Source organism: Pezoporus flaviventris, unplaced genomic scaffold, assembly GCF_033815535.1.
Source record: "Pezoporus flaviventris isolate CSIRO_AGI_PZ_B2104156 unplaced genomic scaffold, CSIRO_AGI_Pfla_v1 ptg000002l, whole genome shotgun sequence".
NCBI classification, from domain to species: domain Eukaryota; kingdom Metazoa; phylum Chordata; class Aves; order Psittaciformes; family Psittacidae; genus Pezoporus; species Pezoporus flaviventris.
The window spans coordinates 23,333,044-23,352,234 of record NW_026892550.1 but is presented as its reverse complement, the minus strand read 5'-3'; the positions used below and the strand labels follow the sequence as shown (position 1 = coordinate 23,352,234).

The 19,191-nt window shown below is 37.6% G+C and overlaps 1 protein-coding gene across 1 annotated transcript; it reads left to right on the top strand.

The window, feature by feature from the left end:
* The first annotated feature begins 2,766 nt into the window (after positions 1-2,766).
* YIPF7 (Yip1 domain family member 7) lies at positions 2,767-17,081 on the top strand. The gene is made up of 6 exons (XM_061471802.1): positions 2,767-2,871; positions 5,090-5,206; positions 5,965-6,131; positions 7,795-7,940; positions 12,381-12,562; positions 16,651-17,081. The coding sequence occupies exons 2-6, from the start codon at positions 5,091-5,093 to the stop codon at positions 16,811-16,813; spliced, it is 774 nt and encodes a 257-aa protein (XP_061327786.1). The 5' UTR covers positions 2,767-2,871; position 5,090; the 3' UTR covers positions 16,814-17,081.
* The last annotated feature ends 2,110 nt before the right edge of the window (positions 17,082-19,191 follow it).

Sequence of the window (19,191 nt, the reverse complement as noted above, 5' to 3'; positions counted from 1 at the left end):
TTATTACTTTTTTTGTCCAAGTCCAACAAACTTGTTCAGCATAAAAAAGGAAAACATCAATAGTTTTGGATTTCACTTTTTTTTTTCACCTTTTACCCACCCTCTGAAGACCTGTTATAGGAAAGAATTAGTGTTACAGTAGATGTGTCTGAGGACTGTGTGCATAAAATTTATTTAGTAGACATTTTATATAGTTTAATTAATTGATTTCATAACAAAACCCCACATTTTGTAGAAGTGGCAAATGGTATAGTTCTTTACAAATAAATTTTCCTCTCTTCTTTACTGACATATTTTAATACTGACCGACTTCTAAAATTACTAATGGGGACTGTAAATGTAAGTAATTAAGCTTAAGGCTTACTGAATTAGTCCTTAATGTGATTAATTTTTACATTTGAAAGAACTATAGAATAATTGACTAATTATTATAATGGACTTGCCATACTCATCAGTTTGAGTAATAAATATAGTGTTACATAGATGATTCTACAGCCAGAATTCTATAGTCTTTTCTATCTTACCTTGTTTAATTTTGTGCTAACTTTTTTAAAAAGGTGTACCAGAATTTTTTAAAATATTTTTATTATTACCCCAAAATGGTGAAAATTATGCTCCATACCCCCCTTTTCTCTTAGCTGAGCAGACACCATATAGTATGGAATATCCCTTTGCTCAGTTTGGGTCAGCTTTCCTGGTGATGTTCCCTCCCAATACCTTTCCCACCCGTAGCCTACTGGTGGTGGGAATGTTGGAGATATACAGCCTTGATGCTGAGCAAGCACTGCTCAGCAGGAGCCAAAGCCCTGGTGTGTCATCAACACCTTTGTAGCTACCAACACAAAGCACAGCACAAGAAGGGCTGCTATGGGGAAAATGAATTCCATCTCAACCAGACCCAGTACAGCTATCTATTTTTGAGTCCTGGATAAACAAAGGTCATGGAGCATTACTGAATAAATTCCCTACCTAAACTAAAATATAATGTATGATCTGATTATTAGATGTCTTATTACAGGAAATTTGCTAGCACTTTTGCGCTTTTCTGCTCTGAGTTTTATTTTACCATTGACTAATAGCTTCAACGATCTTTTTGCTATTTGCTGTTTTGTCCTAACAGATTCTGGTCAAACCACCCTGTGACTGGCTCTGGTTGGTAGATCTTGCTTCAAAAGGTCTTCTAGATGAGGTTTGTAAAGCTTCTGTCCTGTAAGGCACCATTAGAAATCTTCCCCTAATTTACAATTACATTTAAGACACATCTGATAGCACTTATTTAATCAGTATAATGGTTGTCCCATTAAGCAGTGATGGTCGTATATTTATTGAAGCAAAATCAAGTAAAATGCCTTGTATAAATATAGGTCATCAGTAGTTACCTTTCCCAACTACAAACCTTGTTAGAAAATAAATTAGTTTGAAATGAGCTAGTTTCCAGAAGCCTATGTTGATTGGATTCATTGATTCTGTTATTTATTATTTGAGCCCATAATTTACTAGGATTAATAGCATGGTGACAGGCCAATAATTACTCAAGGCATCTCATTTAGCCTTTTACAAAATGGCATATTTACTTAGTTTTGGTCTTCTCCGACTTTCCTGCTTTTTCCACCTCAACAATGTTGACAGTTTTTGACGAATTCTTCAAAAACTTTTAGATGCAGAATTTTAAAATATCCATTTGAGCAGTTCTAATTAAATGTTTCTCCAAGTGAAATTTAAGAAATTTGGTCTTCAACCTCACAGAATCTAATATGCACCTGAGGCATAGATTAATGACCTGATAATGCATACCATTTAATATCACATTCCTTAGATTAACCAGCCCAATTAGAAGCTTTCCAATAGAGAAGTGAAAAAGGCAGTACCTGTTAGAACTGGTTAAGTATCTGATATTAAAGAAATGCTGCCTTTGAAGTTTAAATGCTCTTTCAAAACCCATGCTGTGCTACAAGTTTTCCAGCAGCCAGGACTATAGAACAGAGGTTCCTAATGTTTTATTCATAACAGGTCAGGTAATGAAAAAGATACCATGCTGAGTATTGCATGAAAAAAATTAACTGTTAATCTGATGCCTACACATTCAATAAAGGCCCTCAAAAATCAGAGCAGGGTTCCCTGTCTTTTAGAAGACTTGCCCTGGTACTCTCATGGTATTTGCTGTACTGCAGGAGACTGCTTTGCAAATGGACAAGAGCTCCTGGAGAAGCAATTGTACAGGAGAATGTGCCCAGAGAATGGGTCCCTGACCTTGGACCAGTGAATGGACTGGCCCTAAGGTGCCTTCAGTGTCCCTCCAGGTGTTGCAGTCCAAGGGAGCATCATGTTTCCCCCAGGAGGCATGTGATCGATCAAAAGCTCTCTCTGCAGTCCCAGCAAATGGCCCTAAGGCTGCATGTATCCTGTGGCACACAGTGTGGGAGCATCTGCTAGAAATGTACCCAAGTAAACGAATTTACCCTACTAATTTAACAAGTATTATTACACATTGTTAAAACTTTTCAATATCTAACAGCCCAGCTCATGACGGTCCACCAAGATCTCCATAAATACCTACCGAAGAAGGAAACTCTAAACTACAATCTAGATTATGGAGTTGAAATATATATCTATGGACCAAAATTTGTTCATTTTGTTCTGCTTGCATTGAAGATTCCTATCCTTTTCTGCTTATTGTTAGCACTTGTCAAATGCTGGCCATGATACTGACAGGTTGTGGGGTTTTTTTCCTTCATATGCATCTGTTCAAAGATCAAATTTAGAACCTTATAAATAGCACCAAGATCATCCCTGCTGAAGCAAGAGGATATTTTAGGTGTTCTCCAACATGTAAATTCAACAGACTGGAGTTTTCATCAAATATCTTAAAAAGTAAGTAACCTTAACTCAAAATTCTTCTGGAAAATAAATGTATCTCTTCTGAACTCCATTATATAGTTTATAGCATATCTGGTTAAGCAATTATTTCATTCCTTATAGTGACAGCAAAGAACATTAAAGACTCTCTGGATTTGAACTGGTGGGGCAGAGATGCCAACTAAAGTATTTTAAAAGATATTCCATGTAAAATCTTTATTGAACAAATGTGTAACTGGTGTGCAAATCCAAATAAAACTACAGTGAATAGCTTAGTACAATTAATTTCTGTTAATTCATATTTACAATGTAAAAATTATTTCTCTTCTAAACTTGGAAATACTGCATGATTGGCCAGTTGTTGAGAAAATAACATCAGAATAACTTCTACTTTGAATACTCTGGCTAAATGCAGGAATTAGGTCCCCATAGATAAGTCTGATTATGGGAAAAATAATTAGAAACCTTAATTTCCAGCATTTCAAGGTTTCTGATGAAATACCAATCTTTATAACTTTTAACTTAAAAAGAGATTTGCAAAGATCTTTCCTATAAGAAGCATGTGCTTGATAAATATAGAGATAACCGTGAGAGTAACTGTGAGGTGAAAAGCAGATTTTGCCAATAGCATTTGGAAAGTTAGAAAAGCAGGCTAAAGTGAAAAAAAAAGGGAAACGTTAGGAGAGTTTAATATCTTACATGAAAATCTGTGTAAATTGAATATGATTATGGTTGTCAGTCAGGAGTTTAACTACATAAATGCCATTCAAGCAGTGGAATACATGCATGTACCTATGCATTTACAGGCAAGTCCTGGTCAGAGTATTCCCTAAATCACTTAAGGATGTTAGCTGGGAGGAGAGAGCTCAGGGGGATCTCATCAATGAATATAACCACCTGATGGGAGGGAGTAACAGTGACAAAGCCAGACTCTTCAAAACCTGGTGGGACACGGCCCAGAACAGTCTGTTGTCAGTGACCCTGCGCTGGCAGGGGGTTTGACCAGGCAATCCCCAGAGCACCCCCCAGCCTCACCCCATCAGTGGTCCAGGAGCTCCCTGAACCCATGCACTGCTCTGAGCAGGTATAATGTCTTTTCCAGCTGTGGCTCAGCATAAAAGCAATACTGAAGTGAAACAGGGTCAGTCCTTGTGGCTACTCTTGCTCATAGAATCATAGAATAGTTTGGGCTAGCCCAACTCCTGCAATGAGCAGGGACATTGCTCAAAGCACAGAAGGTAGACCTGCCAATTTTGAAGCTGTTTTCTGTATTTATACTCAGCCGTGCTAATAACATAAGAAGCACGTAGACCAAATCTAAGAATTAATAAAATACCTTTGCAATCTGAAACACTCTGCAGTTCCAAAAGGTACATAATGCATCACAGAACCAATGTGCTTCATTTCTTATATTGCTTATGTATGATTCAGACAACCAGTCCTTCCTACACACAGGATATGTGAAATGGGCCCAGTGTGGGCAAAATTCAAACAGTTATAAAAACAGTTATTCCTTTCTTAGTCTAATCAGTCTATAGCTACAGAGTTGAACTATGGGTCAGCAGGAATAAAACAGATGCTGCAACATATTTTCTTTATTATTCTTTACTATTTACTATTTATTTACTTTACTATTCAGTATGCTGTCCTTTTCAAAGGCATGTAGCTAACCAGTGAGAATGTTTTTCTGCTATTCTTAATATGCTAACTGCAGTGTCCTTAAACATAAACCTTGAATTCTGTGGATATATTTGTATTTTTCTATTGTTTTACGATAGTAATATATAATATTGCAAAACATAAATTGCTGAAATTAGTATTTGTTTTCAAAATGAAAAATACTTTTAAAAAAACCCAAATTTCTAAGAATTCAGATGTGGCCACAATTTTTTAGGTAGGAAAAAGAATTGTTTAAAGCAATAGTTTACTTGAGATATATATTCTTTCAAAATTACCTTTTTTTTTTTTTTGTAACAATAACAATAGGGAAGTCTTGTATACCACTTGTAAATTAATATATAATAATTAGGAGTAAAAGAAGACTAATTTCTTTTGTTACAACAAAAAAATAGTCTTTTTTTGTCATTTTCAAATCATCTTGAGTTTCTACAGAAAGACTCATTTGTGTCTTTAAGGCTGCTATTTTCATTTAAATTTAGGACAGTTAAGGCATAGATATTGGCTTGTTGCAAAACCTATTTTATTGATATTTACAATATTTTTTTCCATCCAGAATGTCAAATTTTGAGCAGTTTCAGATTGACTTTTACCAGTCCAATTATACCATAGATGACCAGGAAGAAGGTGACAACATTTATGGGTCTAACAAAAACCTCTGTGGAAGCAGAAAGTAAGTATGCTAAAAAGGGTTGCATAGTCAGTATAGTGGAAGTTTTAGTAGAACCATAGCAGTAGAAAGACAGGAGGAATCTTATTTCATTATTTTCTTACATTTTTTAAACCTATTGGTGACTTCTGCCTGTAGAAGAGGGAAACTGAGGGAAGAAGTTCTGAGAGTTTTGCCCTTAAGGAGATTTTGACAGGACTGCAGTAGGAAGGCTAGGTTTTGTGCTACTTTTATACGTACAGATGTTACAGGTTGTTTACCTAATTGGAGTGGCTGAGCTTCATGTTATTAATGTGGATTTTATGGCAGATTCCAGAAAAAAAAAAATTATATATGGCTCTTTCATTAGCTGTATAGACATATATGAGGATTGTCACCAGGTTGCTTAGTGGAAAAGTCAGGAGTGCCTCGATTTGTGGGTGCCCTCACAGCTCCTAAATTCCCTTTCCCCTCTCCTCAGTCTAGGGGCCTGCAATGTGCCATTGTCTGAGCTGGGTGAGTACAGAAGTGGGTGCAATAGGCTGCAATGTGCTGCAAACCGGCAAGCAGCCCTGCCTGATTTCAAGGGGAGTTGCAGTGAAGGGAAGCAAAGTCATGGTCAGCAGCTCAGAACTCACTACACACAATGGCTACTGTTCCCAGGTTCCCCAGATTGAAGATAGCTTCAAATTTAAATCGTGGTACATGGTGAGCAGCTCTAAGCTGTTGTGAAGCTGCTCATTGCAGTTACTTGGTTTCCTGTGATTTGCTTCTTGTCTTAGGAGCCAGACAGGAGAGCAACCTCCAGCCGGTGCTTTTGCCCCATCGGAAATGCTTCCGTCGTGTCAGAATTACACAGGTCAGATTTTGCAGCCAATGTACAATCCCAACACTCTCTCCCATCTTAGTTACGCTGATGGATTTGATGAGGAACCTCCTTTGCTAGAAGGTAAAAATAAAACCATGCACAATGTGCATGGTTCCTGGGAGCGCCTATAGTTTTCTTTACCTCTAAAGAAACTGCAGCAAAGCTTCCTTGCCTGGCTATGTGAGCTTCGTATAACAGCCACTGGTCCCCAAACTTAAGTTTTCTCATCTGAATTCACACTGGATTTATGCAGCCCGATGACATGCATAGCATGTACTTTACTACCACTAGATGACAGCATAACAGTAAGATTTGCATCCACATTTCCAAGTATTTTTTTCTATGCTGTGTTTATCCTGCACACATATTGGAACATCTATAATTAATAAATACTGATAATAATTCTTTTTTTCATATCTAGTAATAAATTTAATATTTTTAAGATGCTAAATAACTTGTTTCAGAGGGAAAGAAATTGAGGAAGCTGCTTTCATCTTCCATTAGTCGATTATTTAACTATACAAACAATCATTCTTTCTGATGATTGAACCATCCTAATGCTACTTGTGCTACATTAAAAAACAATCGGAGAATCCATTTGTGATTATTTCAGCATAATGTAGAAAGAGCGTATTCAGCTTGCTTTTGCACCCTGGAAAGCAAGTGGAGTTTTCCCTACTGAAAAGACACCACTACTGTGTTAAAATCAGCAAGCTCACACTCTCTGATATAGATAACTGCTAGATTTCTACCTCTCAGACCTCCAAGCATTTAATTCCACATGCAGCTTACCCTGTGAAAAGGATTTTGAAACACAACTGCTTCTTATCTGCTGGGCTTCAGAAATATTCCTATCTGTGTACCACATAAATCTGACCAATTTCAATGCAAAATAACTTTATTTATATAATAGTTTGGCTCAGCTCCAGGTGATGGATCAGTGGAATAAGGTAAAGACTTGGCTTTCCAAACAATCTGACACACTGTCAGTCTCAATAATTCTGGCACCTAGTTTTGAACCCAACTTCTCCCTTACTGGAGTATCTCAGGGAAGATGTTTCTCTTGCAAGCTGAAGTTTTCCTGGAGAAGTTATAAGAGACATCTTTGCCCCAGTAAAATGAATGGCAGAATTTCTGTTGACTTTAATGGTGAAGAATTTTGTTCCTTTTCTAGAGGTCCTCAGTAATTACTTTTAAAATGCAAAAAAAAGCTTATACAGCACTCTACAAAGTATTATTAACTTGCCTTGAAGGGACAAATGTCATTTTTAAGTGCCTCTGGCAGTTCAGTCCTAAGGCACATCTCTTGTCAGATTTGCTAGAATTAAAGTATATATATCTCTGTCCTCAGCCTTCTAGAGTATCTTGAGTTCTGCAGTTACTGTTAATTAGCATATTTTTCAACATTTCAGTTAGTGAGGTATTAGGTACATGTGGTTTAAGTACAAGGGAAACAAATATTAACTCAAAAATGCTGAGGGTATTTTATTTTTTTTTGGGTTCACTGACTAGAATTGGATTTAATAAAGTAACATTCCAATTTAGAATCAGAACTGACTCTCAAATATACTGCATATATATCAGGGACATCCTGTGCCTAATACATACAATGTCATCCTACAACATTTTCTTCATTAAAACAATTAATTTGATTGCTTGTTTGGGGTCTTGTGTACCTAATGAGTTTCTGTAAAAGTGTTGTTTTCTTGGGAGCAATTAACAAACCTGAAATTTCTGATTGCAGAGCTTGGGATCAATTTTAAACACATATGGCAAAAAACATTAACAGTTCTAAATCCAATGAAGCCTGCAGATGGCAGCATCATGAATGAGACAGACCTCACCGGACCTATGGTTTTCTGTTTGGCCCTTGGAGCAACATTGCTGCTGGTAGGATGTGATAGGAATCTTAACGGATTTCTTTCCTAACAAGCTAATGACTAGGTGATAATGCATGTGAAGTTGCAGAAGATGTAGTACTGGCATAAAATGAGTCATTTGCTGTCGTTTGTTCTGAGATTATATATTAAAAAGTCTCCTTGCTTTGAAAGTACCTGCGTAAAATTTAAATGTAATGTAGATGTAGTACAGGTGAAATGACATTACTTCCAGTGGAAAGAAAATACTACACTATCTTTTGGGGTAGGATTTAGTATGAACAAAGCACAGATCTCTGCAGTGTTTATCTTGGGGAGGCTCTGGACCCCTGATGCATAGCAGTGTGCACTAGGTGAGGACCTATCAAGGAGGTTTTAGAAGAGTGAATAAAAAAGCATAGCAGACCAGCCCATTTTTTTATAACATTCCTGCTACTGTTTTGAAATTGTCTTCTCTCAGTGTTATTTTGGGGAGTTCAAATATATAAAAAAATTTAATGTAACTAGAATAATTTGAGAAAGGTAATGGAAAGAGTCTATTTCTCTCCACCTCAAATTTGTAATACCTTGCTATAAATTTTTCTAGTCCTTTCTTATATTCTTTTTCTACATCATCTGTTAAACAAAATATGGTAGCCTGTTTAACCTCTTTCTTCTTTATGAATATGGCTTTCCTACAGGAGGAAAGTTAAACGGGGATTGTGCAGTACCCCAAATTCATCTGTTTATCACTGACAACAGGGGCTCTCCAGTGCTGCTGAAGTACAGCTCTGATTGTCGGCAGCAATTCATCAGTCAGGGATAAGGTGGGACCATTCTGGAAGGTCTTTACTGCTCTGCAGCTGAGGTGAGAGAAATGATGCTCTAATTCTCCATCTCCTCTGTGACAAATAGTGCTGAATCAGAAGATTCTTGCAAGTTCTTACTCAATTTGTAATGTCAGTGCAGTACCTTGAACGTGCAAACTGCAATATAAATGGCAAGTATCATTATAATTTATGTCCCCATAAAAATAAAAATCTTTTTAAAGGGTGGAAAAGGCAGGAGGAAATGGAATAAGAGGAAAAGATGGTGGGAAGCTAGAGAAGACAGGCTATTTTCCATGTAAAGAAATAGAGGTATGAGGGGAATAAAAGGAGAAAGTGTTGAATTGATTATAATTAGGAAAATGGAAGGAAAGCTAAAAGAAAGAAAAATGGCTGTTATTGATTTTGCTCCCTGAATAGCCAATAATTATAATGAAGATCAAAGCACTATTATTGAAATAAACTAATTGCCATATTTATTCTGGGATATTAAGCAGTTTGAGTGTCATTAGAAAAACAACTATTTTCAGTGCTCCAGTTTTAGGCCAGTAGAACTCCTCTGATACAGTGTTTTAGAGCTACAACTTCACAGCAATAAGTCTGTGGGATTTCCATGGGCCTGTTCATTTTATCTCAGATGTATTTGAATGCTAAAGTGGCTCTTCAGCTGTGTAAGCCATGATATCCTTTTGTGCCTGAATAGTTCTCTTCTAATAGCACCAGGAACATAATTTGGTTGAGAGCTTGATTCCAAAAATAATTTACAAATTTTATTTAATTTCAGCTTTTAACTACAGAAAAATATGCAAAGACATTCTTCAAATGGCAACTGTTCTTTCAAAGGACAGAGAAAAAGAGGAATGGGTTGTTAGTCTGACAGCAGGACTTGATCTTCCTCATGCTGAAACAGGGCAGCTCCACCGCAGATAGAGAAACAAGAGTGTGAAAGTAAGCAGAAGTCTGAGTCTCAGCTGCTTTCCATTTTATGCAGTCATTTATATGAAATCAGACTTCCCAACCCACTTAAACTAAGGATAGTAGTACCCCCACTCTAGGCAAATGCAAACAAATGCACAAAATTTCGACTTTCTTTTAACCTTGTTCCTTCTGAGGACAAATTTAGCTCCTTCCATTCATCAAAGCCTGTCAGACTAATCAAGCCTGATTCTGGTTTTGCTTACATCACTGTGAATTGGGAGTATTCCCGTGTGTGTGAGTCAATATATTTACATATGTTAAGAAAGACTAGAATTGGAGACGATATGTTCAGCTGCTTTCTTTTTACTCTCTCATTCCTCTGCACCACAAATCAATCATTTCACCAAGTAGAGATTTCAGCTAGGTGCTAGTGTTAGTGCTCCCTTCATCTCTCTCAGTAGTTTCTTAATCTTAAACTAAGCTGCTAAATAGTGCTGTGTGGAATAGTTAATACACTGAAACAAGCAGTCTAAAATATTAGCTTGCAGTTGTTGCAACTCTCTGAGACAGAGTTTTTCCTATTTATTCTATAGTAAAGGCTGCCCCAAACCATTGTGGATGTTTAAATTGTTACAAATCTTTAATGACTGAATTGTAATTGATAATAATCTAAGCTGGTGTTGCTCTCCCATGCTATCTCTAGCAATAATTAATTTTATTTGGTGAGTCTATTTTTCCTAATTATTTTATACCAGTAGTATACAAATGCCAGCGAAGCACTCCTCTGTGCCAAACCAGGAAGATTTCTTACCCTGTTAGTTCAGGAATAAATTATGCCTTTAGGGTGGAACACAGTGGGGAACAGGCCAACACTCAGGACATTGGGAGGATATAGCCAACCTGGCTGTACCTGACCTAACTTGGAGGACTAGAATCAGAGGAGAGCTCAGCAGTGAGCCAGGTCAAGCTGAAAACAGGGTAACAGTGCTGGTACAAAGGCAGGTCTTATTAGCTGAGGCTGCCTTTCACATTAGTGTGCACTGCTCTCCCACTAGACCTGGTTAGCTGTCATCAATATGCAACATTAGGACTTTCAGGCTGTGTCAGCACTGGATCAGGCTCTCTCCACTTCACTGCTTTCTATCTGTCCACCTCAACTACTGCTGGCATTACAGTGATTGCTTCCACTCTAATGGATACAGGAAGAAGGGGCAGAGAAGAAGGGTCCTCAAAGTTGATTTCCACCAGATTTTCTTAAAATGTATGGATAAGTAAAGTGGGAGGTCTTCTCAATCCTCCTTAGTCATCATGAAAGAGATACTTGTAAATACTACAAACCATGAAAAAACCTTCAGTAATGATTCCACCTTATCCATCACAAAAGAATCCAACCATAAGCTACAAAAAGATTAGGAAACTGAGACCCTCTATTAGTTTTGATTCTCATGTGGTTTATCATATGCAGTATATAATGTGTGCTCTATGTACACATGTGTGTATGCACAAGCACACCTGTGGTTTAACTGTGTACATACATATTATTAATTGTCAGGAAAGTGAAGCATTGTGGCCCTTCATTTGAAAAGTTTATTCCATGGTCCTGAGCTAAGGGTCGAGTGCCGGATTTAGCTTTCTCCTTCACAAATGCATTTTATCATTAAGATATACAGTTCCAAGACAAAGCAAACAAAACCATCTTCATCCCAATAAGTTTATTTCTGATGTATGAATGTTTATTTCAAAGGTACAGAAGTAGAAATGGCAGTATTGCATAGCCAACATTCAGTATTTCATTTTTTAGAAGCTCAAAGAGAGAGAAAAAATATTTAACAGTCTTTTGTGAGTGTTCATTTTTGGGAGTGAACAATGCCTTCATGCCTGTAGGTGATCCTTCAAAATGATAGCAAGAGATGAAGAAGTTGGTGGTGCTGTGGCCATTGTTGCCTGTTGTACTAGCTTTGTGTATAAATTAGAAAACATCAGGCTCCAGGCTGTCAGGCTGGTACCTTTCACAGCCACTAAATTCACACAAAGGAATAAAATCTGGGAGAAAACCCACAGCTGTTTTACTTTTTTTTCATTCACTGGAACAAAATAGAACACAAGCTGACAGTTGCTACTCAGGTTTATGTTAAAATGAACCTGTTGTATTGATCTTACTACAGAGATGTGTCTTTCTCATGGTAGTCAAGGGAATGAATGGACATATTCACTCTGAAAACCAGCACACTTTCAGCAAAGTTTTACTAGTTTTATTGCAGGCCTGCCTGAAGTTCGAGGTTTGTAATAAAATTTAGCCTATCAACTAAGTCAGGTCATCATTTTACTTAGGAGACTTTTCCACAGCCCCATGTACACCTATTGGAAAGATGTTTCCTGACACTAAAATGTACTTTCCATAATTTCTTCTCAGTTTGTTGCCAATTAAATCTTCCCAAGTCTCCCCGACCAATTCCTGTCCTGTTCAGAGCCCAATGAGAGTAAGACTGAGAATCAGCCTTATAATTTTAAGATAGCAACAAGCACACTCTCACAGTTGTACCTTAGAAATTTTTGATGCAAAAATCGCCCAACAGTATCAGCTAGCATTTACAATTGAATTGGTGTAGGTGAAGCAGAGTGTCAATGAGAAAAAATAACAAACCTAGTGCTTGCATTCCGTCTTCTCCTACCACTTTGCAATCACTTGCTCACTTCTGACACTTCATGCTTACTCATATTTATTCCAGGCAGGAAAAGTTCATTTTGGCTATGTGTATGGCATGAGTGCCATTGGATGCCTTGCTATGCATGCCCTGCTGAACCTGATGAGCGTCTCTGGAGTCTCGCATGGCTGTGTTGCAAGTGTCTTGGGCTACTGTCTGTTGCCCATGGTGATCCTGTCCTCTTCTGCAGTCATCTTCTCGCTACAGTAAGTACCATTCTATAACACCAGTAATTATATATCTATCTATATATTTCTGACAGTATGTCAGAAGGCTAGTGATATGCAAAACATGGGCAGGTGGTGAATTTTGACTTCCAAAACTGTAACGAAAAACACCATTTTATTCATGTGTGTGAGTGAAATGGACAAAACTGGACTGTATTTGAGAGGGGTGATATATATTCATTTTAATATGAGTACTTAATTCCACTTCTTCCCACTTGGATTGAAAGTGCCTTTGGTTTGTGGAGCAGCCTCAGATGCGATTTTTGTTTTGCAGAGACCAACAGCCGCCAAACTCAGGTATCATTTTTAAAAGCAACTGCTGAACTTTGGTTTTATATAGCTGCTTCTCCTGTTTCTTTTTTTGTTCATAGTATCAGGCTCTCATCCTTATGCTTCCTTTCCTTCTGTAGACTAACTTCTGCATGACAGAATGAAATAATCAAGCAACCCTTAACAATTTGGAGCATTAGAACAAGTGTTTAATATTTACCAGTCATACACTTTGAGGTATAGTTGTGGTGTAACTGCAAACCTGAAAATAACTGGAAACTTTGAAAAAAACCAAATGTGTGGTGGCGTATGTATCTGTGTGTCTGTGGGTAGGTGTTCAGTAATGTGCCTATGAATAGGAAATTTGTATGCAAACCTCTCCTTCCTCCTCATTTGGTAAGCCTTTTGAGATACAGACTGTGTTAACTCCTGGCTCACATTCAGCAAAGTTCAAGGAAGCTACAGGTGTTGCCTGAAGGCCTTCAGCAGTGCTTTTATCTGTTGTTAACACATTTTTAATAAAGGCTCCCCTCCTTAGTCTTTGTTGTTCACTCACATTTTTAACTCTCCAATCTGTAATGGATGGGACTTGGCAGCTGATAAATAAGAAAATCCCTGTTTGTTTTCTTTGGAAAAGCTGCAATTTTATATATGTATATATTATTTTTAAAGGAAATGATATATTGGGATGAAGATTTTGGCACAACAAGGTAAATTCTTGCTGTGTGTTTCTATGGAGCTGATGAGCTAACCGGATCATATTCCAAGTATAGAAGTGTTTCTGAGCTGTCCTTGATGAGATGAACAGTAGTGACACTGAAGAAGCCTTTTATTTTCTGTTCTACACTTCCCATATTTTCTTGATTAACCTGTTTAAGAATACACCCTAATAAAAGGTGCAGATACATAATTATATGACAGATGGGGCAAACTACAAACCAGCTGTTAAAACTGCGCAGGGTACTGTTATCTGTACAAGGAATCCCCAAGCACATGCCACACATTTGTAAAATGCTATGAATTTACAGAAATCACATCTTATGAACATCTGTAGATACTGTACTGTGAAAGCCTTCACAAAATTAAACCATTATTTCTGAAATTAATTGATAGCTTAAGTGCCTGTATACAGAATTCTGTAGTCCTTTCTCATTCACTCTATGAAACTGCTTGAACAGAGCAATTACCCAGGTTAACTATTACAAATACGCTATTAAAATAAAGTGGCAACTTTAAAATCCAACATATATTTCATTATTTTTACTTAAAATTACAAAGACAGAAATACATTAATGATTTTTAAAAATATTTACAATAATGTTATTTCTGTTTATTTCAAAGTATAAAGAACTTAAATGTTTGCTTTCATAGAAAATATTTGTAATATAATGCACACATCTATCACAAAGTTACATACTGATCCAACAATTTTCAATTTTATTATTAGTTTTTTCACTGTAACTGAATATAGCAAAATAGGGAGTGTTTTGAGTGTTGAATAGTACTGAAAAGAAAACCAGCTCTCCCATACAAACTTGTGTGGAACCAGATTTGTTTGCTGATATCATGTCTGAGCCCAAGCTGATTAGGTCATCTTTATGGGAGAATTATCAGCAGACTTTTTTTCCCGGAAAAATACACAATTCTTTACTATCAAATCCCTGAGCAGAGTGGTCAAGACATTTCCTTAGATAAGCAGTGAAGGAAATGAGTGTAAAAGTGGAGAAAAAAGTTCTCAAACCCAGCTGATGCAAAGGACCCATTTGGTGATGGTGACCACATCTGCAGGTTGTGAAAAGAGTAGAGAGGGTCCACTCACATTTGTCCCCAGTTCAGTTGCACACTAGCACACCCCAAGTCCTCTTGGTCACTGTGAGAATGACATCTGCCTTTTGCCTGAGTATTTGGCCCTCAAGGACATGCCAGACACAAGCTCTCTGAAAAAGCCAAACCATTCCTTTTGGCAGTAACATGCTGTTAGACCAAGGCTGAATTTATAAGCACACAGAGGTATCTCTCGGCTGCAGTATGATTTTATGACACCTTTCCATCCTGCTCACTGCTGGTCCTGGAATAGCCCATGAGGGACAATTGGACTTCAATTCAAGGCAGAGCAGCTACAGGTTTAAGCTGTACTAGCTTGTGATAGTCCCCTAAAGAATCATTATACTAGCTGAAAATTGTCATCACAAAGTATTTTCCTGTTGCATCCCAGCCTTCTGCCAATATCAGTTCCTGCTCAAAACGCCATCCATACCAGCTCTGAATTTCTGGCTGTTTAGGAGAGCATCTTAGCATCTTTGTTTGAAACAAGAGGCCAGGAACTTGTTTCACAGAACCCAGTGTAATTTCCCTGAATGCCACTGTATAGACTTGAAGAACATTTAAACTAAGGATATTAAATCACATGGTCTTTGATGTTTTTATCTTTAATGGGCTGAAGTTGCAACGAGGTGCTGAGTCACCTTAAAATCAATTCTCTCCTTCCTCCCCCAGAGTTCCAACCACTGACAACACCAAGTGCTTTATTGGCCTGGAATCTGGGTTGCCAAGAAATGAACTATTTTATGTGATATGATTGCATTGAGTGAACTAAGTCAATTAAATAAGAAGAGCTTTACTCATCATGATTTAATTAGAATAATAATATTAGTGGAGATTATTTCTGATAAATGGACCTAAGCAAGTATACATAGTCTGTCTCTCACTTCCGGTTCTGTTTCACTGATACTTTGGAAGAGTGGGGCACCAGGAAGTCCCTTAGCAAGTGGCAGAGGTTCATTCACTCTCAAAATCCTTGAGACTGACAGAGAGAAATGTAACAGAACTGATCTCATTACGTGCTTCAGCAGTGTATTATGTGTGTGATCTCATGCATTTTACAGAGGCAGGCTGCAAATGCAGTGTACAAATAAAGCATACGTGAAACATTATTTATTGGCAAGATTCGGTTCCTACAGGTTTAATAGTGAGCTCTCCACAATCTGCAGGAATGTTTTAGTTGGCTTTTGAACACAGACCCATAGTCATCAGTTCTCCAGACCACCTGGCGTATGAGATGTGGCAGAATGTAAATTCAGAAGTGCCCAGCTGTCACCAAGGGACAGTGTGGAAAGCCGCCATCCTTTCAATGTGCAGAGAAGGATACAAGGATGAGCTAAATATTTTTCCCCAGTGGTTCTTTTTCCATCACTTACTTTCTACTCAGTGTGCACCCTTTTTTAAAAGACCAGTTAAGCCTTCTCCTGGAAGGCACTCACCACCTTCCTGCCTGGTCAGATGAGGTATGATTCCTTAAGAGCCTCATTGCCTCTCCTCAGAATCCAAGGCACACTTAAAACATATGACACCTGTTACAAAAATGCAGCCCCTCCAGGTCATCAGTCTGCCTGGTGGAAGAGTAGGTCTGTAGTGTAATTTTAGATCCTAACAACTTCTACAAGAGAATTTTGGCTGCAATAGGACCTTTGCTAGCTTTACAATTAAACATTAGCTGTTACATCTGCTGGAGGCCAAGAAGCTTTATTTTGAAATGCATTGCCCTTTCAGCAGTACTTCTGTTGAAGATGCTGCTTTTATTCATGTTGAAGTTACTTTTTTGTTTCCTGTTCTTGTTTTAATTTTTTTCTCAGGCTTGACTTTAATTATGTCAGTCAGCCCTTGGTTCTTCCAGTGACTGTTACCTTACCAGTAACAAGCTGCTAGACATGAACTCAGGTTTGATAAGATTTGTTGCTACATTTACTAAGGAGTGGACTCTGTCATGTTTCTTTCATTGTTTTGTCTTTTTCTCCTAGGGGGACCCTGGGAACTTTGTTAGCTCTGTTTATTATTGGATGGTGCAGTTTGTCAGCCTCCAAAATTTTTACCTCTGCGTTGGCTATGGAAGGACAGCAGCTTCTTATCGCGTATCCATGCGCTTTACTTTATGGACTTTTTGCACTTCTAACGGTTTTCTGAGATGTATTTTCTGGTAACCTTATTACAGTCTGTTTATGGTTGCTGGAGGGGCAAGGGGTTATTTACTAATTTTTAGATTGCCTAGAGTTGCATTAAGTTCCATTAACAAAATTAGATTATGTAACCTACCTTTTATTTGCCTAATGGCTGACAATGAAATAAGAAATCAAGTTAACAGGTAGATGACTGCAATAATGGTGTTTTGGATGTCTTACAGCTTAAAAAAGAAATTTGTATTGAAAAGGAGGCAAAAGTTTGAAAATATGAAACTGATAATTTTAAAAAAATCTGTTCAGTGTTTAATATATAATACATATACTGGAGAGCAACTGGAAAGCAATTATGCAAATATCTTATAAATCTGGTAAATCAAGTGAAAATACATATTTATTTGTTTCAAAAAACCCATCTTGTCATTTTGTATGATTACTAATTAATATCCAGAATTTATGTGCTGGTTTGTTCTTTTTTTTTGACAGAAGAGTGAGTAGACCTGCTTTGTGATGTTGAAGAATTGCCCAAGGTTACAACAGAGGGAGGAAACTAGGAATGTCGTCTTGGGTTTGCTTTTTTTCAGATGTGCTACTCTCCAAACCTCTATTGTACAGTTTGTAATGTACAGGAATGTTGTATTTTAAAATTGCCACTAAATGACCACCTGCTGTCACTGCAGAAAAGCACCACACAAAGTTAAAAAAAACTCCTAAGAATGTTTCCTGCAAGGCAGAGCTGCATTTGAGCAAGCAAAATACAAATCTCCACAATTTTATCTGCCCCCCCCAAAATCTATTTACTGCTTTTAGTTTTACAGGAACCTAACATTTTTATAATGGCTATGAAGCACAGAGCGCACAAGATGATGTTTCAAAATATAATATTAGAGGCTCCAAGCCATCAAGAGGAAATGGAGACGTGTGTACAGTCATAACAAGGACAAAATCTGGTGCACAGTGGTAGAGAAATGAATGTAGCTGTAGAAAGGGCTAGGGAAAAGAAACAGATGAAATAAAGGGAAATATGAAGCAAGTAAATGGCCGCAGATTTTTTCCTCAGTAGTTTAGGGTGTCTTCCCTCTTGATGTATATTTTATGATATCGATTATCCTCCAATTTATTCATTATTGTGATGAAATGCCTACAAAATATTTCTCTCTCTAGACAGAGGACCAATGATTCCATGAGAGAGGGTCCTGATACTGCAAGTACTTATGCAGAAGCTTAGTATGGCAAACCTGATGAAGAATACGATCTTTTTCAGGTCAGAGGTAAATTAAATGATAATTTTGTCCTCAAGCTAGTGATTCTGTTTCTGAATTGAAAGAGCATTTGGTAAAAATATTTCCATTGCTGGCATATTTCATTTTTTGAGAACTCTCCTGCAAACCATACTGGAATTCATTTTATTGAACTCCAGTGTAACTAGTTTAGACTAGGGGTTATGAGAAATAAACAAAATGTAATGTGTACTTAGTTGTCCTGGTTTCAGCTTAGATAGTTAACTTTCTTCCTAGTAGCTGGTAAAATCCTGGGTTTTGTATTTAGGATGAGAACAATGCTGGTAACACACCGATGTTTTAGTTGTTGACATGTAATGCTTACCCAAAGTCAATGATTTCAGCCTCATGGTCTGCCAGTGAGGAGGGGCACAAGAAGCTGGGAGGGAGCACAGACAGGACACCTGACCCAAACTAGCCAAAGTGATATTCCATACCATAGAACATCATGCTAAGTATATAAACTGGGGGCAGCTGGCCAGGAGCCACTGATCACTGCTGGGTATTATTCAGCAGTTGGTGAGCAATTGCATTGTGCATCACTTGGGTTTATTGAGTTCTATCCCTCTCTCTCTCTTTTTCCTATTATTAATTACATTTTATTTTATTTCGATTATTAAACTGTTCTTATCTCAACCCGTGGGTTTTACCTTTTTCTGATTCTCCTACCTCCATCTCACCAGATGTGGGGGAAGAAGGTAAGCAAGTAGCTGCATGGTACCTAGTTGTCAGCTAGGGTTACACTATGACATAAGCCAATTCCTTAAAAAAATCACAATTCGTTTATACATGCATATATGTATACATATATAGTGCATTTATCCATTTCTTTGTTGCAAAGCTATGAACACTGGCACAGAGAGGCAAAGTTGGAGGCATGACCCTGAAGCATATTGTGGCTGTAACTAGGCAGGACCTAGTTAGGAAGTGCGTGAATGTGGAAGGTCAGCATTTGTGTGAGCAAGAGATTTGGCCCTGCCATATCAGGCAGTAAATTTGCCACTGATGAGGCAAAGAGAAACATGTCAAGTGACTCCAGGCTATACAAAATCAGGCAGTTTGATTTATCATGTACTAGCGGCCTTCTCATGTCTGAATGGGGAAA

What these genes read in the sequence shown, in the direction of transcription:
- YIPF7 (XM_061471802.1), top strand. Translation starts at nt 5,091, where the DNA reads ATGTCAAATTTTGAGCAGTTTCAGATTGACTTTTACCAGTCCAATTAT. An exon ending in GGAACCTCCTTTGCTAGAAG is followed by an intron (nt 6,132 to 7,794) that starts GTAAAAATAAAA and finishes TTCTGATTGCAG; the next exon opens with AGCTTGGGATCAATTTTAAA. An exon ending in GCAGTCATCTTCTCGCTACA is followed by an intron (nt 12,563 to 16,650) that starts GTAAGTACCATT and finishes TTTTTCTCCTAG; the next exon opens with GGGGACCCTGGGAACTTTGT.